This window comes from Giraffa tippelskirchi, chromosome 12 (assembly GCF_054371585.1).
Source record: "Giraffa tippelskirchi isolate mGirTip1 chromosome 12, T2T-mGirTip1v1.2.pri, whole genome shotgun sequence".
NCBI lineage: Eukaryota > Metazoa > Chordata > Mammalia > Artiodactyla > Giraffidae > Giraffa > Giraffa tippelskirchi.
The window spans coordinates 27154945-27179273 of NC_137286.1; the positions used below are offsets into that span (position 1 = coordinate 27154945).

At 38.8% G+C, this 24329-nt stretch overlaps 1 protein-coding gene across 1 annotated transcript in view; it reads right to left on the bottom strand.

Annotated features, from left to right (window-relative positions):
- G2E3 (G2/M-phase specific E3 ubiquitin protein ligase) overlaps positions 1-24329 on the bottom strand; it is a 261284-nt gene that overhangs the window by 124176 nt on the left and 112779 nt on the right. Inside the window, exons 5-6 of the mRNA XM_081548078.1 lie at positions 15243-15337; positions 12311-12419 (exon numbers count right to left, since the gene is read on the bottom strand). Of these exons, the coding sequence (XP_081404204.1) occupies positions 12311-12351 (41 nt within the window). The 5' untranslated portion in view covers positions 12352-12419; positions 15243-15337. The remainder of the gene's footprint in view (positions 1-12310; positions 12420-15242; positions 15338-24329) is intronic.

The window sequence follows — 24329 nt, forward strand, 5'->3', positions numbered from 1 at the left end:
TGTCCTGCTTTCATGAGTTCACTAAGTCATGGATGAGGCAGATATTAAATAAATAGCCTTATGGTATACATATTATCTACAAAATACAAGTGCTATGAAAGGAAAGTATAGGGGTGCCATGCAAAAGGATGATAGGTATACTGATATACTTTAGGGGGAGAGCCCTCTCTGAGACCTAAGGACTGAGAAGCAGTTAGCCAGAAGAGAAGAGGAGGGAAAGCATTCTGAGTAGAAGGAAGAAATCTTACCAAGCTTCTATTTCTAGTTAGAGTGGAGGTCTTTGAAGCTGGAAAGGAAGGCAGAAATAAGATTTGCAGGGTATCATCAGTCTTTTTAAGAAGTTCAGCTTGTATTCTAAGTGAGATCGGGAGGCAGTGAAGTATTTTCTGTAAGGGAATGGAGACAGAGATGTATTTGAGCCACATATAGAAAGGAGGCTGAACAGAACTTGTTTAAAGATTGTATAAGGAGAAGTACAGAAGAAGCTAGATTTCCAACAAGAGTAATGGGGTAGATGGAAAGGTCAGTTGGTGAGAAAGGGAACATGTGTTTGGAAGGCAGGATGATGAATTCAGTTTTGGATGTGTTAAATTTGAGGAAAACAGGAATATCTAAGTTACTGTTTAGAAGGTAACTGGATATATGGACATGTGCCTGCTCTCATTTGAGAGCACTCACCTGAGAAGTGTTAAAACAGACTAACTACACAACAACGTAGATTATAGTTAAGGTGACACTAAATTGATAGCTCAGGGAAAACTTCAAGGAGAAAGGGAAAATCGCATTTGAGAGGACCTAGAAAGGGTGATAAGAGTTTTGACAAATGCTCCTTGGGTGTCTGCATTTGAGAATGATGCACTCTAATGTTGATAGGATGTTCTAAATTTTGAGGTGGGTGTTAACTGACCAGAGTAAGATAGTCAGGCATGTGCAGAACCTTTCTTTGAAGGGCCCTCAAGAGACAGTTTCTATAGATTTTTTTCTTTTGGGCTGGTCACATTCTCGTAATTTCTTGTCATGGAAGTTAGAAAGCTGGCTGCCAATGTTCTGAGAATCAAATGGGGGAGGGGGTAACGGGTTTTATAATTTTGTGTGTGGACTTTTAGTAAGTTTCTCTATTTTAATCATGGCACCTCTATCCTTAGCAGTTTCTGATGATCCAAGACTGGAGTTCTTTAGGTTTAACTTCCCCAGAGAATAATTTCTGCTAGGGTGGAAAAGAGAAACTTATCTTGCTCCTGGGGGAGGAATCTCATTGCTATTTATTCTTCAACAAATTCTCCAGTCCTTAGCATTATACTGGATCACTTCCAAAGTTCCAGGTGCTTCTTTCCCAAGCCTATCAGGGGTACTGAGGGAGAGTCAGAATCAACTTGCTGCCTATGGGCTTCCTCCTCCAAGCTTAAGTTTAGACTTTCTTTGGCCTGCTAAGTCAGTACCATCATCTGCTTTCTTTCCAGCTTCCACAGTCCTGTTTACTTCTGTTCTCTTTGTCTTTCCATTCTATCTTCCTTCACTGTCTGCTATGTTTTCAACATGTGTGTCTCTGCCCCTGCTTATATGCTGAAATCTCAATGCCCAATGGGATGGTATCAAGAGGTGGGAACTTTGGGAGATACTTAGATCATTAGAATAGAGCCCATGTAAGTGGGATCGGTGCTCTTATAAAAGAGACCTCATAGAGCTCCTTGACCCTTCAGTCAGGCAGGGAAACAAGAAGTCTGCAACACAGAAGGGGGCCCTCACTTGACCATGCTGGCAACCTGTTCTCAGACTTTAATTCTCCAGAACTGAGATATAAATTTCGGTTGTTTTGAAGTTACTGAGTGTGGTTTTTTGTTATAGCAGCCCAAACAGACTAAGACTGTCATTTAGAAGGGAGCTGGAATAAGCTTGAATTTAATTTGTCATGTGTGATAAGTACAGCAATTTCTAAAATGTGCCAAACTATAATGATAGTAATGACTGGAAGATGATATCTTAATACAATATATACTCTAATTTCCTCCTATAATAACACAACTCATTGTAAAGAACTACTCCATAAACTCAGACAGTATTTTGAGCTTCAATTATTTTACAATTGTTTTAGTGTCATTAGTGCCTTATAAACCTTCAGGCATCCTTTTTCTCTCAAGTCCATTTGCATCAAATAATCACTACATTAATGAAAGCATATTTACATAAAACTGTTCTCAGAGAATGGAGTTGCATTTTTTTTTTAAACTAAAAGGCACAATGATAAAAACAGCTATATTTAATTAACATTAAAATTGTGAAGTCACCTGACAGAAAATAATGAAATTGGGAATTTTGGCTGGTTGTTGTTGTTCAGTCGCCCAGTTGTGTCTGACTCTTTGCGATCCCGTGGACTGCAGCTTGCCAGGCCTCCCTGTCCCTCACCATCTCTGGAAGCTTGCCCAGGTTCATTCCATTCCATCAGTGATGCCATCCAGCTATCTCATTCTCTGATGCCCTCTTCTCTTTCTTCCCTCAATCTTTCCCAGCATCAGGGACTTTTCTAATGAGTCAGCTGTTCGCATCAGGTGACCAAAATACTGGAGCTTCAGTTTTAGCATCAGTACTTTCAACGAGTATTCAGGGTTGATTTCCCTTACAATTGACTAGTTTGATCTCCTTGCTGTCCAAGGGACTTTCAGGAGTCTTCTCCAGTACCACATTTCAAAGGCATCATTTTTTTTGTGTTCTGCATTCTTTACGGTCCAGCTCTCACAACCGTATGTGACCACTGGGAAGACCACAGCCTTGACTATATGAACCTTTATTGGCAGAGTAACATCTCTGCTTTTCAACATACTGTCTAGGTTTGCCATCACTCTTCTGCCAAGAAGCAATTGTCTTCTGATTTCAAGGCTGCAGTCACTGTCCATAGTGATTTTAGAGCCCAAGAAGAGGAAATCGGTCAGTGCTTCTACCTTTCCCCTTCTGTTTGCCATGCAGTAATAGGACTGGATGCTGTGATCTTATTTATTTATTTTTTTAGTCTTAGCTGGCTCTTTCACTGTCCTCCTTCACCTTCATCAAGAGGCTCTTTAGTTCCTCTTTGCTTTCTGTCATTAGAGTGGTATCATCCACATATCTGAGGTTGTTGATATTTCTCCTGGAAATCTTGATTCCAGCTTGTAACTCATCCAGTCTGGCATTTCTCATGATGTGCTCAGTGTATAGGTTAAGCAAACAGGGTGACAGCAGACAGCCCGTGGTACTCCTTTCTCAATCCTGAACCAATCAGTTGTTCCATATAGGGTTCTAACTGTTGCTTCTTGACCCACATACAGGTTTCTCAGGAAACAGGTAAAATGGTCTGGTACTTCCATCTCTTTAAGAGCTTTCCACAGTTTGTTATGATCCACACAGTCAAAAGCTTTAGTGTAGTCAGAGAAACAAAGGTAGATGTTTTTCTAGAATTCCCTTGATTTCTCTATGATCCAGCGAATGTTGGCAACTTGATCTCTGGTTCCTCTGCCTTTTCTAAACCCAGCTTGGACATTTGCAAGTTCTTGGTTTGCATAATGATGAAGCCTAGCATGAAAGATTTTAAGCATGACCTTACTAGCATGAAAGATGAGTGCAATTGTCCAATGGTTCTTTAGTACCACCCTGCTTGGGAATTGAGATGAGGATTGACCTTTTCCAGTCTTGCGGCCACTGCTGTGTCTTCCAGATTTGCTGACAGATTGAATGCAACACCTTGATGGCATCATCCTTTAGGGTTTTGAATAGCTCTACTGGAATTCCATCACATCTACTAGCTTTATTAACAGCAGTGCTTCCTAAGGCCCACTTGACTTCACACTCCAGAATGTCTGGCTCTGGGTGACTTACCACATCACTGCAGTAACCTGGTTCATTAAGATCTTTTTTGTATAGATCTTCTGTGTATTCTTTCCATCTCTTACTGCAGACCTAAGTAGAACCCCCTGCATTGGGGAACAGGACTTGGAATGATGGCATCAGGTAACACAGGTAGTGGGACAGTCTAACAATGACTTCTCAAGATCTCAAGTTAATGGCAGCTTTAGGAAAATAATTGAAGATGTGCAGCCAAGATGGGAGAGAATTAAGACCCTGAGCTCAACTCCTTCCACTGCTGCTGCTGCTGCTAAGTTGTGTGAGTTGTGTCCAACTCTGTGCGACCCCATAGACGGCAGCCCACCAGGCTACTCTATCCCTGGGATTCTCCAGGCAAGAATACTGGAGTGGGTTGCTATTTCCTTCTCCAATGCATGCATGCATGCTAAATTGCTTCAGTCATGTCTGACTCTTTGCAACCCTATGGACAGCAGCCCACCAGGCTCCTCTGTCCACAGGATTCTCCAGGCAATAATACTGGAGTGGGTTGCCATTACCTCCTCCCACAGCATGCCGAAATTACAACTAGTTAAAGAGTAGCTAGTTGATGAGAAAGATTGAAATCTAGCAGGAAAGATCTTCTGCAACTAAAGATATAAAGAAGGAATCACAAGGAGATGGATAGGAGGTGGATAGGAGAGGCAGAGACACAGAACAGTCAATACTCAAACCCTCAGGTGGGTGATCCCTGAGGATAATTACAATTGCAGATGTTCTCCCCAAGGAGCAAGAGGTCCAAACCCCACATCAGGGTCTCCAGTCTAGGAGTCCTGCACTGAAAATGATGACTCCACAGAACGTTTGGGGCTTGGTTTCAGAGGGCTTTGGGAAATAGAGACTCCACTTTTAAAGAGCAAACACAAAATCTCACACACTTTAGGACCCAGGGCAGAAGTAGCAATTTGAAAGGAATCTAAATCAAACTCACTTGCTGATCTTCAAGAGCCAACCAGAGAGGAAGAAGGCAATTGGAAATCACCCTGGGGATACAGACATTGGTGGCAGACATTTTGGGGAGCTTGTTCTATTGCGAGGACACTGTTGCTGGTAAGTGCCATTTTGGGGTCATCCCTCTACCTTATTAGTGCCAGTACCTGCTCATCAGCCTATTGCACCAGTACTAGGACACTTTAGGTCAATCCAAGCAACTAGCTGGATGGGACACAGCCCCATCTACCAGAAAGTGACTGCCTTAGCAGCCCCTGAGCCCACAACACACTAGGACACAGTCTTGCCTACTAAAGAGATTATGACCCACCCCATACACACCAGTGTGCTGGCACTAGCTCCAGGGCCTTGTAGGACCCAGCTCCATTCACCAGTGGGTGGGTATTAGCCCAGACACCAGCCTTACTTACAAGTGGACAGGCACTAGCCCCAGGAAACCCTGGGCCCAGCAGCGGGCTAAGACCAGCTTTAGGACATCCCAAGTCCTACAGCCAGCCATGTCAGGAACAAGCCCTGCCCATCAGCAGGCTAACACTAGATCCAGGACCCTTGCCCCCACAACCACCCACCCTAGAACCTGGCCCTGCTTACTAGCGGGCCAGCATTAGCCCTGGGACCCCGCTAGGCTCTACAGCCAGCCACCTCATGATGTCGACTCTCCTACCATCAACCATCAGTGGTCTAAACCTAGAAGTGGACAAATTCCTATAAATGTACAACTCTCCAAAACTATGCCAGGAAGAAACAGAAACAATTACCTTTAATTAAACAGAATCATAATTTAAAAAAGCTTCCAACAAATAAAAGTTCAGGATCAGATGACTTCAGAGGTGAATTCTACCAAATGTTTTGAGAAGAGTTAACAACTATCCTTCCCAAAGTACACCAAAAAGTTTCAGAAGAAGAACACTTCTAAACTCATTCTATGAGGCCAGTATCACCTTGATACCAAAACCAAACAAAGATATCACACACAAAAAATGAAAATTACAGGCCAATATCACTGATGAACTCAGATGCAAAAATCCTCAACAAAATATAAGCAAACCAAATCTAACAATATATTAAAAGGATCATACACTATGATCAGGATTTATCCCAGGGATACAAGGATGGTTCAATATTTTCAGGTCAATCAATGTGATACACTTCACTGGGTATATATCAAAGTAGGTATAGAGAGAACATATCTCAGCATAATAAAGATCATGTATGACAAGCTCACAGCTAACATCATACACAATAGTGAAAAGCTAAAAGATTCTTCTCTAAGATCAAGAACAGGACAAGGATGCCCACTAGTACTGGAAGTCTTGGCCACTACAATCAGACAAGAAAAAGAAATAAAAGGAATCCAAATTTGGACGGGAAGAAGTAAAACAGTCACTGCAGGTGACATGATATTACAAATAGAAAATACTAAGGATACCATCAAAAAACTACTAGAGCTCATCAAAGAATTTCATAAAGTTGCAGGATACAAAATTAGTATATAGAAGTCTATTGTATTTTTATACACTAAAAACAAACTATCAGAAAGGGAAATTAAGAAAATAATCTCATTTACAACCACATAAAAAAAAAAATTCCCAGGAGTGAATATAACAAAGGAGGAAAAAGATTTATACTTAGAGAACTGTAAGACTATGATGAAAGAAAACTGAAGAGGACACACACAGATAGAAAAACAAACCATATTCATGGACTGGAAGAATTAATATTGTTAAAATAACCATACTACCCAAGGCAATCTACAAATTCAGTGCAAAATCTATCAAAATACCAACAGTAGTCTCCACAGAACTAGAAGAAATAATTCTAAAATTTATATGAAAGGAATTCCCTGTTGATCCAGTGGTTAAGAATCCGCCTTCTAATGCAGGGGTTTGATCCCTGTAGGGGAACTGAGATTCCACATGCTGGAGTGAGCCAGCACTCCACTATTGGAGAGCCTGCGTGCCACAACTACAGGGCCCATATGTACTGAAGTCCACATGCCACAACTAGAGAGAAGCCCACGTGCTGCGACAAAGAGCCCAAGCATTGCAATGAAAGATCCTGCGTGCTGCAACTAAGATCCAAAACAACCAAAAATAAATAATAAATAAATATTTTAAAAATTTATATGGAAACATGAAAGATCCCCAATAGGCAAAGCAATTCTGAGAAAGAAGCACAAATCTGGGAATCACAGTCCCTGATTTCAAACTAGTTTATGTTACAAAACTATAGTAATCAAACAGTATGGTACTGGCAGAAAAACAGACACATAGATCAGTGGAACAGAAGGGAGAGCCCTGAAATGAATCCACAGTTATGGTCAGTTAATCTCTGACAAAGGAGGCAAGAGTGTACAATGGGGAAATGGCACCCTCTTCAATAAATGGTATTGGGAAAAGCGGGATAACTACATGCAAAAGAATCAAATGAGACTACTCTCTCACATAATGCATAAAAACAAATTCAGGGAATTCCCCTGGCAGTTCAGTGGTTAGGACTCCATGCTTCCACTGCAGAGGGCCCAAGTGTGATTCCTGGTCGAAGAACTAAGGTTCCACAAGCCATGCAACAGGGCAAAAAAAAAAAAAAATCAAAATAGTTTAAAGATAAATATTTAAGACCTGAAATCATAACATTTCTTGAAGGAATATAAGCAATATGCCATTTAATATTGGTCTTAGTATATTTTTTTTGCATAAGTCTCCCCAGGCAACAGAAACCAAGCAAAAATAAACAAATATGACTAATCAAACTAAAAAGCTTTTGGACAGCAAAGGAAACTAACAACAAAACAAAAAGGCCACCTATTGAAAGGGAGAAGTTATTTGCAAGTAATACATCTGATGAGGGGTTAAGATTCAAAATGTACAAAAAACTCTGCCACTTTACATCAAGAACACAATTAAAAAATGGGCAGAGGATCTAAATTGAATTTTTTTCAAGGAAAACATACAGATAAGCAACAGGCACATGACAAAATGCTCAACATCACTAATTATAAGGAAAATGAAATCAAAACCAAAATGAGACATCACCTCACACCTGCTGGGGTGTCTATTATCAAAAAGACAACAAGTATTGGCAAGGATGTGGAGAAAAGGGAACACTCAGGTACCACAGGTGGGAATGTAAATTAGTACAGTCACCATGCAGAACAGTATGAAGAGTCCTCAAAAAATTTACAACTACCATATGACCTAGCAATTCTACTCCTGGATATTTATCTGTAGAAAATGAAAACACTAATTTGAAAATACATATGCACCCCTGCATTCACTGTAGCATTATTTGCAATAGCCAAGAAATGGAAGCAACCTAAATGTTCATCAACAGATGGATAAAAAAGATGTGATATATATATATATATATATATATATATATATACACACACACACATACAATGGATACTACTCAGTGGATTCCAGGAGACAATTTAGATTCCTGCAGTTGCCCAGGCCAGAGATGGCAACAGCTTGCTCTAGAATGGGGAGAGAGGCAGTAATGGAAGGTCTGAGAGAGATCCAAGAGGCCAATCTACAGGACTTCAGGATAGATTGGATATGGGGGTTGAAGGGAGGAGTCACAGATGACTTCTGTTATTAAAGGGATGATGTCAGTCACTAAAATGAGGAACCCTGAAAAAGGCCCAGATTAGAGGGTGGAAAGAGAAGTTAGGAGTTCAGTGTTGCTTTGTTTATCACCATCTAAATTATTTATATGGGAATCAGAGGATTTTTAAAGAAAGATTCCTGAATCGAATTAAGTTTGTATTGTATTTCAGAATCATTACACATACAGTGTTTCCACTTGATTTATTTGTTACATGTCTCTCTAAATTTTCCTTGGGCAATCCTATTGGCATTTTCCACTGATAACAATTATAGTCATTTTGAATCACATTTTAAAGGAGGCTATGTATAGAAGTGTTCTGTGGTTTTGCTCTGTGGAGCACATACTGAGCATTCAGTTAAAAAAAATAAAACAAAAAAGCAAAGGCTTCCTTACATTCGTGCATTGTAATGTTTGAATATCGGTTTAGATGAATGTAATTGTAGAAATCGAACATAGGTATGGGGAAACATTACTTATTGCTCACTTAGCATTGATTTGTAATGGCAGCAGGTTTAGACAAAATCTGTGATCAATGGACTGTTACAACTAAATGGTCTCTTTCATTTCCAAGGAAGAAATTCTGATTCTTTTCTAAAAATAAAGTTTTCTTTTTCTTATAAAAGCAATATGCTTTCAATATAGAAAATATAGAAAACATTTGATTCTGGGGTCTTTTTTTCAGATAGACGTAAACAAGACTTTTCTTTTTTTCCCCCTGCCTCCCTCCCTTCCTTCTGACAACTGAAAAAAAAAAAAAAAATGCACAGCCTAAAAGTTGAGTGCATGCATGTGCTTAGTCATGTCCAACTCTTTGTGGTAGCATGCCAGGTTCCTCTGTCCATGGGATTTTCCAGGCAAGAATACTGGAGTGGGTTGCTATTTCCTCCTCCAGTGGTTCTTCCTGAACCAGGGATCAAACCCACATCTCCAGTGTCTCCTGCATTGTAGGAGAATTCTTTACCCACTGAGCCTTCAAGGAAATTGAGAATTATGTGTTATTTGGCAAACTTACTGAGTACTTACGCCTGTGAGACAGCCTCTTGGATATCTCTGAAGGAGTGTTCCAAAGAAGTAGGAGAGGAACGTTTGAAAAAACAAGAAGTTTTTGCAAAACTATAATTAAAAAAACCCAAAAAAACCCCAAGCAGGTAGTCAAACATCAAAAGACTACTGCTAATTAAAGAAAATCAGACATCTCAAGTTAATGACTTTAAGTGCCTTTCTAGCACTCGGGGATGCAAGAATCTGGACTTATTGAAAGTATTTCTTTGATATACACCCTAACTTTCTAGGGCCAGTATCCTGTTTTTCTCCATCCCGAGTCCCCCTCAGGGTGTACTTGCAGGGGTGGCTGCTGCTGTGATTGGTGGCTTTATGGCCACAACATCCTTTCTTTATTGAAATGGCAAGTGACATTCTTTGTCTTTCCTTCCTACCTTCCTTCCCTCCCTCCCTCCTTCCCTTCCTCCTTTCCTTACCTCCATCCAAGAAATACAGTGAGTGGGAAGCAAAAAGTATCTAAACAGACTCTCTCAATCTTGTCTGTGATCCACAATTTTGGTTATTTTAAAATTTTATCTCCTACTAAATTATACGTAATACCACAATGTGACTAGATAAAAAGTAAAATAACATGCTTATATCTGTATTACCCTTAAAATGGAATTGATCTTTTAAGGAGCTAATGTTGGTCATATTTTTGGCACACTTCTAGTGTGCACTACTTTTAAGGCACTGATGCAGCTGTTTTTTTTTTTTTTTAATAACTTCTTGTTCCTTTTTATATTATTTATAACCTTATCTTTTAAAGTCAACTTATTACCTTTATTTTTATATTCTGGTTCTATCTGTTCCCATATTTTCACTGTGTTGACTTTTATCATAGTGGTTGATCTCCTTAAGTATCTAGATACCAGCCTTTGAGCTGAAGAGAAACAGAATATGATACCTCAAAATACCATCAAAATGGTAATGTCCACTTATAAAGCAAAGCCAGGCTGATTTACCAGGGTATTTGGGATCATTTCCTTGACTGAGCCTTAGGAACATCTCTGATGGGTAGAGTAACAGCGGCATATTTATGAAGTTTTATGGATGTGATTTAAGACAGAGTTTGTTTGTTTGTTTTTTAATTTGGCTGTGTGGGGTCTTAGTTGTGGCATGTGGGATCTTCACTGTGTCAAGCCTGGTCTTTCATTGCGGCACTCAGACTCTCTAGTTGCGGCATGTGGAATTTTAGTTCCCTGCTGCTGCTGCTAAGTCACTTCAGTCGTGTCCGACTCTGTGCGACCCCATAGACGGCAGCCCACCAGGCTCCCTCACCCCTGGGATTCTCCAGGCAAGAACACTGGAGAGGGTTGCCATTTCCTTCTCCAATGCATGAGAGTGAAAAGCGAAAGTGAAGTCGCTCAGTCGTGTGTGACTCTTAGTGACCCCATGGACTGCAGCCTACCAGGCTCTCCATCCATGGGATTTTCCAGGCAAGAACTCTGGAGTGGGGTGCCATTGCCTTATCCGTTAGTTCCTTGACCAGGGATCAAACCTGTGTCCCCATCATTGCAAAGCAGCCTCCCAACCACCAGACCACCAGGGAAGATAGGCTTTAATACTTGATTAGGAATGGGCAAAATTCATGATATAATAGTTTCAAATTAATAAATATAGCAAGGTAGGGATTTTAAAACAAATGTTTAAAAGTCTATTGTTTTCAGAAGGGGTTATTTATTCTAATGATGGCAAGCTGAGCAGTCTAGGGGTCAGATAAAAGGAATTTTGATAAGTTCCTAAAACTTACTTAGTTATTGCGACTTTCATCTTCTTGTGCAACAATTTTCTACAGTAGTAAATTTATGTTAATGCACATAGTGAAATAGTAATGTCATGTTGCAAACAGTAAGTTGTGAAGTGGTTTCATTTGTCAATACTTGCCCCCCAACATACACACACACATTTTTTTTTTCCTGTTGAAACTTTGGAAATTTAGGTTCAGGAGCCATATGAAATGTTGCTTCAGTTTGCAAAGTTCTTTCTGTTTGCAGTGACACTTTTTTGCTTAGTTGACTTAGAATTTGCTTTATTCTGTTGTCAGTTGGGATTTATTTTGTAAAATGAAATTAAAATGCCAACAGAGAATTTAAAGTGCATAATGGCCTATAAAAATGAGAACATTTAGCTACAATCAACATAACTTTTTCCATTTTAAATCATGGTCAAAATTGGAAAGGAAATTTAAAAGTATGATTTCTTTTTTCCCCCAGCAGGCATTATTAAATATAGAAAGCTTAAAATTTCAGAAACAGTCTATGTTAACATGATTTAAATAAAATATTCTGTTAAGACCATTTAAAAAATAGAAATCAAGGGTAATCTTGGTGCTATATTTTCATTGTACACTTTAAAAAATGTACTTTTGCCAAATTCAAAATCAGTTAAAAAATTGCAGAGCATACTTATTTTTTGCTTCCAGATGATTTGTTGAAAATAACATCTTTTGGTTTTAAAGGCAATGAAATTCTTATTATAACATTTTAGAAAATTTAGCTAAGTACAAATAAGAAAGGGGCAAATTTGTTTAAAAAAAAAAAGAAAGAAAAGAAAAAAGCTCCTTTCAAGAGGCAGCCACTGTATTAGTTTTCTGTGCTGCATAAGAAGAATTAACACAAATGTAGCAGTTTAAAACAACACACACTTATTTATTTATGCTTAAAGATTTTTTTTTTTTTTTTGATGCACTGCACAGCACGCAGGATCTTAGTTCTCTGACCAGGGATCAAACCCTTGCCTTGGCCCCAACCCGCCCTCAAACCGAAGTGGAAGCACGGAATCCCAACCGCTGGACTGCCTGGGAAATCCCAACAACAGACATTTATTATCTCACAGTTTCTGTATGTCAGAAGTCCTGGCAGAGCATAGCTGCATTTTCTGCTTCAAGGTCTCACGAGGTAGTCAAAGTGTTGGCTGGGTGGTGTTCACATCTGGAGACTCATCTAGGGAAAAAAAAAATCTGGCTCCAGGCTCATTCAGGTTGTTAGCAGAATTTACTTCTTTATAGCTGTATGACTGAGGGCCCTGGCTTCTTACTGACTGTTGGCTGGAAGCTGCCTTCAGGTCCCAGAAACTGTCTGTAATTTTTAAGGGTTACCCTCCAGTCCCTTGTCACCTGGCAGCTTGAATTTTCAAAGCCATGGGGATAATCTTTCTCTTTTCAATCTGCCAAAATGGAATCTTATACAATGTAACATTATCATGAGCACATCCATCACCATTGTCATATTTTATTGGCTAGAAGTAAGTCATCAGTTCTGTCTGCACTCAAGGATAGGGGCTATAGAAGGGCATCACTCACTAGGGGTCAGTTTATGGTGTCAATCATAGCAACTTTATTTTTTAAAATTATTTTATTTTTGGCTGCCCTGAGTCTTTATTGTTGAGTGCAGGCTTTCTCTAGTTGCAGCAAGCGGGGATTACTCTCTAGTTGTGGTGCCCAGGCTTCTTGTTGCAGTGGATTTTCTTGTTGCGTAGCATGGGCTTTATGGCACCAGGGATTGAACTGGTGTACACTGTGTTGCAAGGTGGATTCTTAACCACTGGATCACCAGGGAAGACCCACAGCTACTTCATTTTTGGGCGGATATGTCCTGTGCTTTTTTTCTATGAGGGCACACGTATACTACATTACAGATACAGTATAAATTGATTTTTTCATTTTGTCAATATTCTTTAAAAGCCTGTTTTTAATTTGCTATATGTGTATACAGTATATATTTATATTTATACATACCATCATTTATAATAGTGCCATCATTTACAATAAAAATACATCATAACTTACAGTAGCAAAATTTATAATAGAAAAACATTACATCAAAGCTAATGCCCAATAAGAGGAGAATCCTTAAATAATTTTTGATTTTAAATCTCTTCTTGTTGTATATTAAGAGTATTTCTATTTTTGTAGATGTGTGCTCAGTTGCTCAGTCGTGTCTGATTCTTTTGTGACCCCATGGACTGTAGTCACCAGGCTAATCTGTCCATGGGACTTTTCAAGCAAGAATACTGGAGTGGGTTGCCATTTCCTCCTCCAGGGAATTTCCAGACCCAGAGATTGAACCTGCCATCTCCTGCATTGCTGGCGGATTCTTTTCTGTGGAGCCATTGGGGAATCCCATTTCTATTTTTAAACCATTATAACTAATTCTTCAGAAATGTTTGTGTACTGTATTTTAAAAAAAAACAAGTCTTTAGGACAGACCTGTAGCAATGAAATTTAGATCAAATGGCAAGAATGTCTTAAATCCTTTGAATTTATAATCCCAAAATACCCACCAGAATGTCAGTACCAATTTAAACTTCTCCCTTCTTCCAATCTGGTAAGTGGAAAAACAGTACCTAGTTTTGATTTTCCTTCCTTTCCCTGTAAGTGAGCAGGACATCTGGCATATGACTTACTCTCTATTTACACTTATTCTTTTAAAATTACCTGTTAATTTGCTTGTTTTTCTACTCGTTTGTAATTACTGTTTTTTTTTTTTTTAATGAAGGAAATATATTGAGGGATGTGGAAAGCATTAAAATTTTTTTTTTTTTTGCAAATGACAAATGTTTTAAAATAGGCTTCAAATTATATAGATAATATCAAAGAATATTGGTGCCTTAAAACACTGGCCACTGAAACACTAAAAAGTACAAAAGTTCACAACATATTGTAAAGAAAATCCATCAAGAATCTGCTCTGTTATCTTGGAGGTACCAGACATACCATATGCTGTGTCTAGGTGTTGCTATGGCAACTACTTTAAAAATTTAAGAACAGGGTAAATTGTTGCCTAGAATCTTCATAACTTAGTGAGTCAGTTAAGATCTTGTCAGCGCACTACATTCCTTTCACTACCTAGTAATGCTTTATTTCTTTCAGTTCTCTAGGACGCAGTCGCTGGATTAGAGACAAATGTGTTTATTTCTGGCTAGTAAAAATCCTGGAAAAGAAGCTGTTCATTTTTTTTTCCTTTTTTTTCGATTAGCCAATGAATTAGAAATAGTCATTAAAAGGAGACATTAGAAATAGCCTCACTGAAGAAGGGCAGATTTGGCCATGTAGGCATCAAACTGAGAGAAATTTTAAAGCCCTGGCATCTAATAAGGAATCTAAGTGAAGAGACTTAGCCACAGTCTTCTGGAGTTGGCAGGAATGAGACTGGATCTAGCTGTCTTGCCTTCCATTGTACCACTACACTAGGTCTTCTGTAGTTCAGTCACTTTTTAGAAAATTACGTTTTTGTTAAGGTAATACATTAACCCACCCACCAATACCCCCAAAGGGAACTCAAAGTTTTATAGTAAAATTATCAGTTTCTGATCCCTCCCCACCCTTCTGCCAATCTCAATTTTTCAAAAATTGAAATCACCTACTGATGTCTCATCATGGTAATGGAGGTTTTAACTATTTAACACTATCCTCTGTCCCTTTTCTTTTCCCTCATGCTCTCCAACTAACTGTATCATGCTGTTTAGCTAACTCAATAATCAAATTTATGAAATCATGATTTTATAAAATTACTGCTGATAGAAACAATCAGCAAGATTTCCCTGAATTAATCATGGTCTTTTAAAAAGTTTTCTAATGTTCTAAGTATTCACCAGTATCTTTTTTGGTCATATACTTATCAATTAAAAACCAATATATTGAAACACAATTCTAAACACTAAGAGAGTTCATGCTCCTGCCCCGAGACGTCCCTCCTGAATCCACCTTTCCTCTTGCTTCCACTTGGACTAGCTGCTTTCTAGGTTGATGCACAACTAGGACTTGCCTTCATTGCTTTCATGTGTTGGAGTCTCTGCTTTCTGAAACCCATGTCTTCCTCCTTCTCTCTCATGTTGCTGAAGGCTGTCCTCCAGTGGCTTTCTAGAAGACAATGTATGGGCAGCAAAATTTTTAAAATTCTTGCATGTTTGAATTAACTTTAATTTAATCTCACATATGAATGCCAGATCAGGTATACAATTTTCAGTTGAAAATTATTTTCTGTCAAAATTTTGAAAGCATTGCTACATTATTGTCTAGCATTTATATTGCCACCAACCTTTTCTTTATCTTGCTGTTTTGAATTGTACAATAATAAATGCTAGTGAGAGTTTTTCCTCATTCATTATGTGGGCCCCTTTTCTCTAGAGATCCATGTTCTTCGGTTCCGGGAAAGTTTTCTGTGTTATCTCTTTGAGAATTTCCTTCCCTTGGTTTCCTCTGTTCCCTCTGGAATATAACTTCGGGGAGATTTACTAAATTTTATTTTCTTGTCCTACTATGAAAAATTTGGCTTAATTCCTAAAAGATTCTTCAATTATTCTCTTCCTTTTCATGGATTCCTACTCCTATTTCTTGGATGTACAACCTTCTCTTGTTTTCATTAATGTATTGATTTCAATTTTTAAAGCTTTTCTATTTTTCTTTGTGTGCAATGTCCTTTATTTGCTTCAAATTCCTATGGTATCATTATAAACTCCAAATATGCTTTTTGAATATAAAAACATAGAATTATGAGATTTGAATTCACATATTCTTATTTAACATTATGATAGAAAAATGCTTAACTACTGAAATATGTTCAAGAAACTTCTTCATAAAGAAAGTTAACAGTGATTATGCATTTTATTACTTTTATTTCCTACAATACATAGATATAAATAAACCTTTTAATGTGCTTATAAGATTCTATACACTGTGGCAGGAATCTTGTAGAAGTAGGGAAACTATGCATCAGAAATTGGTTAGCCAGTTTTCTAGTAACTTGTAAATGGTATTCTCTGCTCACAATCTAGTTTTTCAAAAATCTTCATTTCCTAGGTCTCTTTCTAAAGCTTTCTGTTCAAAGTCTGTGCTGAGATTTTTTACTGGTTCTTTCCCTATCTACTCATTTCCAAAGGTAATTCTGTGGCCACTCTCTCTTCTTAAAATATTATATAATATCTTATGAAAAGGTCAGGGCAAAACAGTTATATAAATCTTCATATAACTGAATATGCAAAGAAATATCTCCTATAGGAATCAGTGTAATAAAATATTATTAAGGTACTATTAAAAATAAAAATGCCTGTCTTCTGTAAACCTGGAGAGTGAACAGTTTAATTGTGGCTTTATATTACACAAAAAAGGGGGAAAATATCCTCTCCACTACAAATTTTATTCTTTTTGGTTCAGTGAAACTCTGAGGGAAAAGTATTTTAAACTAGTATATGCTATAATAATAATCAAAGAAAGAATAGAGTAGTGGCAATCACTTGAAATTTTTTCTAGTACTTGGACTTAACAGTTGGAGCCTCACCTTTAATTGGATTAAATTTAACAACAGATATTTTGAAACTGACTATTTAGTCCTTTGATCTTCATTTTTAAACTTTCTAGAAAGTAGAGACCAATTTCCCTTTTCTTTCATTCGCTGTTTTGGTAGGGCTACAGTTGGCTCCACTGTAAATATGTGATGTTAAGGTGTGATTATTGTGATATAGTAAGACATATACATTTCAGTCTTCATCCATAGATCCTGACCAGCGCTCCTAAAACCTTTGTAATTTCTCAAGCAATAAAGATGTGATGAGCATCTATTGTTCTAATATTTCATTTTTGGCAGAGGTCCTGACCCAGTGCTCCTAAACCCCTCTGAATTTCCTGGATGACAGAGATGTTTTTTCTTCTAATGAGATGGCCCTTGGTGGGCTCCTGGATAGCTCCTGGATGGTAGCTGGTCACTAGAAAGATCAAGCCATGATTAGAACCTCTATCTACCATGCTCTAGGGAGGGAAAGGGGCTAGAGACTGTGTTGATAACTGATCATGCCTCCTTGATGAATCCTTCATGAAAGTCTCTAAAGTTGGGGTTTGGAGAGCTTCTGGGCTGGTGGACACATGGAGGTGCTGGGGGTGGTGTTCCTGGAGAAGGCATGGAAGCTCCATGTACCTTCCCACAAACCTTGTCCTGCAGGTTGCTTCTATCTGAATGTTCCTGAGTTGTATTTAAACTATTTTCCTGAGTTCTGTGAGCCATTCGAGCAAATAAACTAGAGAGTGTTATGGAGATCTGATGCTGATTCCAGGTTGATTGTCTCAGATTAGAATTGTAGGATACACAGTCAGAATCCACAGAGAAATGGAAAATTGCTTGGTGTGGAAAACCAAACAGTAACTGTGTGTAGTAACAGAGGAAGACAGTGAATTTTCCTTTCATAAAGGTTTTATTAAAAAAAAAACAAAATTCAACTGAGTACATTTTAAAGACCTTATGGGCGTTATTCAATCATGCATCACCAGGCAGCATTCAATTTAGCAGGTAGAAAGGAGTTCTGAGGAACTGTACAAAAATGAAAGACTTTTACAGACAGAAGACAGCAGGAATAAGGAAGTTATACTAGGGAAAAGGGCAGGTTGGTTTTTGCAAGGTTACTTTCTTCGGGGAGCTGGCAGGGGTCTATCAGGCAGATTACCTAACTAGTGGTGATCAGACAATTCCTGATTCACTGGTTTAAGATTTCATTTCTGGGAGAGCTGAAACTGTTATTTAACTCTTGGTTTAGTGATGGGGGGCTTACCATAAGTGACTCCATTTCAGAGTCTTGTCTTTAACAGTTGCTTTTCTTTTGAACTCTATTTAAAAACTGAATCGAGTTAGTTATTACTGCTTTTCTTTGGTCTGATCAATGCAAAAGATGCATCTTTTTCAACTGTAGCTGATCTCTGGGTTCCATGGTGTCTCCTTACTTTCCCCAGGAGGTACTTTTCTGGCTTTTGTGGTAAGTGTTTAACACTTACCACAAGTGTTTTGGTCATGGTGAGTGGACTACAGGAGCAGAGGGTGAAAAAAATTGGAGGTGATAAGGCTGAAGTAGAAACTAGATGCAGCAGAGGCTAAACATAGGTAAATGTCATTCAGTGTGTATTCAGTATACTCAGAGACACTGTAGTCCTCTGGTCTCTATGAAATCTTGAGCAAAGCCTATCTACAACAGGGTCAGAGAATATGTTTTCTTGAGCAAGCACTCTCAGGCTGTGGACTATTCATAGTATAGTTAGTTGAGTTATTTTAAGCAAACGTTTTCACCTTCTCCATGCACTCTGCACTTGTCATTCGTCAAATGGGGGTAATGTCTACCTTAGTGCACTGTTTTGAAGATTGCAATTAGCTAATGGATTTGAAAGTACTGTAGCAAGTTAAAAATGTTCTACAGAGGCAAGGCATTTAACATATTTTTAAAGGGCTCTGAGCTATTCTAATGGCTCTGCGCTAGTCTTCTTGGGCACTCTGCAGGGCTGAGATCAGGGGCAATTTCCTACAGAAATGACAGGGTGTGTTTGGCCAGGTAATGTGAAATTGCACATGCTTCAAACTTGGGCCTGGGACCCCCTCAGGCTGTAGACAAGTTTGTTATTTCTTTGTTTTGTTTTTTCTTGATTTCAGAGCTTTTGCTAATATAGTTCTTATTCTTGAAAAGAGTGGGGAAAAAACGATGCCGTGTGATTAAGTAGAGTCATTCTTCGGCCTGAACCACCTCTTTCTATGCTTCTTCCCATGCCTCTTCCCTTTTACCACCTTCTTTTGAAATGATACGTCTTCCATATAACCAAACCTATAAAAATTATCACAGTCCAGGGTGGAATATTTTTTGGGCTCCAAAATCACTGCAGATGGTGATTGCAGCCATTAAATTAAAAGACACTTACTCCTTGGAAGGAAAGTTATGACCAACCTAGATAGCATATTAAAAAGCAGAGACATTACTTTGCCAACAAAGGTCCGTCTAGTCAAGGCTATGGTTTTTCCAGTAGTCATGTATGGATGTGAGAGTTGGACTGTGAAGAAAGCTGAGCGCCGAAGAATTGATGCTTTTGAACTGTGGTGTTGAAGAAGACTCTTGAGAGTCCCTTGGACTGCAAGAGGATCCAACCAGTCCATCCTAAAGGAGATCAGTCCTGGGTGTTCATTGGGAGGACTGATGTTGAAGCTGAAACTCCAATACTTTGGCCACCTGATATGAAGAGCTGACTCATTTGAAAAGATCCTGATGCTGGGAAGGATTGGGGGCAGGAGGAGAATGGGACGACAGAGGATGAGATGGCTGGATGGCATCGCCGACTCGATGGACATGAGTTTGGGTAAGCTCCGGGAGTTGGTGATGGACAGGGAGGCCTGTTGTGCTGCAGTTCACGGGGTGGCAAAGAGTCGGACATGACTAAGCGACTGAACTGAACTGATGATATACTAGTTTGTATAGCAGTTAAAGAGAGAAGTAACTGGGTAACAATAGCATCAACCAGACATAATCATCTTTTTTTTTTTTTTTTATAAATTTATTTATTTTAGTTGGGGGCTAATTACTTTACAATATTGTAATAGTTTTTGCCATACATTGACATGAATCAGCCATGGGTTTACATGTGTTCCCCTTCCTGGACCCCCCACCCACCTCCCTCCCCATCCCATCCCTCTGGGTCATCCCATTGCCCCGGCCCTGAGCCCTTGTCTCATGCATCGAACATGGAATGGTGTTCCATTTTTTTTTTTTTTTAAATTGGAGGATAATTCGTTTATCCTCCAATTAATAAAGGAGGAGGCAGACAATTAGATGGCTAGATAGCATCACCAACTCAATGGACATGAACTTGAGCAAACTCTGGGAGATAATGAAGGACAGGGTAGCCTGGTCCACTACAGTTCATGGGGTTGCAAACAGTTAGACATGACTTAGTGACTGAACATACTCAATTACTTTACAGTATTGAGATGGTTTTGGCCATACATCCACATGAATTGGTCGTAGGTGTTTAATCTTCTCCATATTTATTTTCAGTCTTAATGAAATATGTGATTTTTACACCGCTGCAGAACAAAGAGAACTTACGGTACATAAGTTACATAGCTGATTGCAAGTGTGTATGTGTTTTAGGTTTTAAAAATAGCTTTATTGAGATACAACATATGCCATAAAATTCAACCACTGTAAGTATATAATTCAGTATTTTTTTTCTTTTTTAGCAAATGTATAGAATTTGGTGTAAATTTTACTGATTCAGTTCAAGAATAATTTTCATATACCACAAAAGTTTCCTCAATGTCATTTGCAGTCAATCTTTCCCAGCCTTAGGGTTCTCTTTAAATTTGCCTTTTCTGGAAATTTGATATGAACAGAACAATATAATATGTAGTCTTTTGTGCTTGGCTTATTTCACCCAGCATACTGTTTTAAGCGTTCATTCAAGTTGCATTATGTATTGAAGTTAATTCATTTTTATTGCTTAATAGTATTTAATTGTATGAATATACTTACCACATTTGGTTTTACCATTCACTAGAGAACAGGCATTTGTATTTGCTTCCAGATTTTGGTTATTATGAATAATGCTGCTGTGAACATTTGTATAAAATTGTTTGTGTAGTCATATGCTTTTGTTTCTTTGGGGTATATATCTTGGGAGTGGCATTGTTAAACAATTTGATAATTAAAGGTTTGACCTTTTAAAAGTGTGAAAGTGTTAGTCCCTCAGTCGTGTCCTACTCTGTGTGACCCTATGGACTATAGCCCACCAGGCTCCTCTGTCCATGGGATTCTCTAGGCAAGAATACTGGAGTGGGTTGCCATATCTTCCTTCAAGGGATCATCCCAACGCAGGGATCAAACCTGTGTCTCTTATGCCTCCTGCATTGGCAGGTGGGTTCTTTACCACTAGTGCCACCTGGGAAGCCCAGATGCCTGGGTAGTCAGATTTATGCAGCTTAATAAAGCAGAGGATGAAGGAGGGAACTAGGGCTTCAAATGATGGAAGATTCTGATGACTCTGGTTTACACATTTTGGGGGGAATGTCCTACTGCCTACAGTCAGGTGCCTTCCTGGCTGGAGACCTCTCAGGGGTGGGGAGGCAGTCTGTGGTTGCTCACTCTTGTAAAGCTCTACAAAGCTTTTTTTTAGTCAGATAAAGGAGGTTCAGATAAAATTTCCCTTTGCATTTGCTACAGATCATATGTGATACCAGTGTGGTGGGGTTTGATACCGTTGTGATGGGTTTTTGGTCTCTTCAATCCACTTATTGGCCTTATTTGCTGCTGATAAGTCACTTCAGTCGTGTCCGACTCTGTGTGACCCCATAGACAGCAGCCCACCAGGCTCCGCTGTCCCTGGGATTCTCCAGGCAAGAATACTGGAGTGGGTTGCCGTTTCCTTCTCTAATGCATGAAAGGGAAAAGTGAAAGTGAAGTCGCTCAGTCATGTCCGACTCTTAGCACCCCCATGGACTGTAGCCTACCAGGCTCCTCCGTCCATGGGGTTTTCCAGGCAAGAGCACTGGAGTGGGGTGCCATTGCCTTCTCCGATTGGCCTTATTTAGTGGTTCTTTTTAACAAATAGGACATTGCAAGTGGTAGGAGGATCCTAACAGTGGCTAATATGTAAAAAAGAGTAGAGAAACACAGATTTGACTTTAGAACCTTCTTACATGGATACCTGATAGAGCTTATTTCATTTCTGTTTGATTACAACTTTAAATCCCCTAGAAGTCTTCATGTTAGGTAGTTAGAATAGGAAAAAGGAGTTCAAAATGGTAGTGGTGAAAAGACAAAGAAGGGAAAAGCCCACAAAAATAGAACAAAGGAAGGTCTGAGGACTGGAGTGAGTACCTCAAGTAAAACAAACAGCCCTCCTGGCTAGACCAATTTACACAGGACAGGCTCAGGGGGAGAGAAAAAAACATATAAAAAGAGGGGCCAAAACTGAGCCGGGAGCTCTCTTCTCTCTGCATCTTTTGGGTTGGCCCACTCTCATGCCTCGAGGATGTATTTTCCTTTGCCTGCCAATAAACCTGAGCTGTAACACTGGGTCTGTCTGTCGCTTCAAATTTTTGCTGCAGCAAGACAGAACCGAGGAAAGTATAAAATCCCCCGACATTCATATGTCATGAGGAGTTTGGTTTTCATTTGATGATACTACACAGTCAAATGTTTTTTTTTTTACCAAGACAGTGGCATGTATCAGAGTTATTTTCAGAAAGTTAGTTCTTAGAATAATAATGTGTGGAGGGCATGAAAAAAAAAGGCTGAGATTAGAAAGGTCAATACAAGCCATCTGCGATAATCCAGGCCATATAGTTCAGAAATTTTAGCACATGTCAAAATCACTTGGAGGTCGTGCTAAAACAGATTGCTGGCCTCACTACCAGAGTTTCAAATTAAACAGGTCTGGGGCGAGGATGCCTGAGAATTTTTATTTCTAACACGTTTCCAGGTGATCCTGATGCTGCTGGTTCACTCTGAGGACCACTGGTCCAAGCAAAGGACATAAACATTTGAACCAGAATTTTGGAGACAGGACGGAAAGATATCAAAGTGAAAGACTCCACATGCCCCAGAAATTTATAGGATATAGAGAAGCTGATAGTCCAAGATGACAGAATTCAGACCTGGATGTTTGGTAGTCATATTAATAGAGATAGTTGTAGAAGGTTATTTGGAGAGGTAGGTTGATGAGTTTATTAATGAATTTGAAATGCCAGAAAGACATTTTGGTAAGGATTATCAGCAAACATTTGGAAATGTGGCTTCTTATCAGTGAGAGGCTGGGGTCAGAGATGGAAGTTTTGAAGCTGTTATGATAAAAGTAAGTTTGAGGCTGTGGAAATTGTTGAAGCTGAAAGTGAGATTTTAAGGTCCAAGCCAGGAACAGAATTGTGGATTGCCTCCTGGAAGTGGGAGAAATAAGAAACAGGAGTGGCCAGGTGAGTTCAGTGTTATAGTGTAGAAAGGAAGAAAAAGGATAAACAAAGAGTCTGCAGGGTCCAAGCCTGTAGAAAAAGATGAATGTCTTCCAGTGTCATCAGTTTCTGCGATGAGACAGATAATTGGTGACTTTTAAAAGAGAAATTTCAGCAAAACGGAAAGACAAAGGCAAGACTGTAAAAGAGTAAATCATTACAATGTAATTAGATCTTCATAACCAAATGTGAAACAAATGGATATTAAGGAAAAAAAAAAGGCAATCTTGAAAACTCAACGGGAGTTCAAATTCACCACTTCTGAACAGAGATAACTAATTCCACATTTTTAGGAAATTTGAATCGCTAGTATTTGGGTTTGATGAAGCCAGAAAAGAGCTGTGATTAGCAGGAAGGCAAGGGCCACTGAATAGTAAGCAAAACATGGAGCAGTGGTTTAGTAAACACAAACCCCACTGGGGGAACAGAAAGAAGAAAAATGTGGGTTAAAAAAATTAGAAAAAGAGAACGAAAAGGGACCAAAATGTGTCTTTCAGGATATGCTTAGAAATGTTTTACCAGGGACATTAATGTCCTATCTGGTTACTTAATCACCTAGTGATGAAAAGATGGAATTCTAATGCTGCCAGGATTTACTTTTATATTCACTTGATTCTTTTTAATGACACCAAAAATTAATAGCACTTACTCTCATCTTCAAGTGCAAATTCATAGGAATCTAAAGTGTGCAGTGAGATAATTATTATTGAGATACTCAATCTTTTCAGTACCATAAGTATTGTAATATAATCTGAGTTTGCAAATGTCACTGTGATTTTCTGAAATGGCTCTGTGGGCTTGGGACCAATGAGAACAATGGGGATCATCCACATAACCCAATGAAAGAGAAGTGCAGACACAGTTCTTACAAAAATAAATACAGAAAGGAAAGATACTTTGTCATCATTTGTACTCCCCTCCTCTCTTTTAGGTCATTTGAAGCAGTAGTTAGAAACATATGTGCTTTCACACTAGATCTTGTAATTTTTTTTGTTTGTTTTCCTTCAAGCACAGAGGGGAAATTTCTTTAGCTGAATTCCTTGCTCAGTGTACATTAAAGAACTGAGGTTCACAATATAGCTGGTAGCTAGTGGAAATGAAATAATC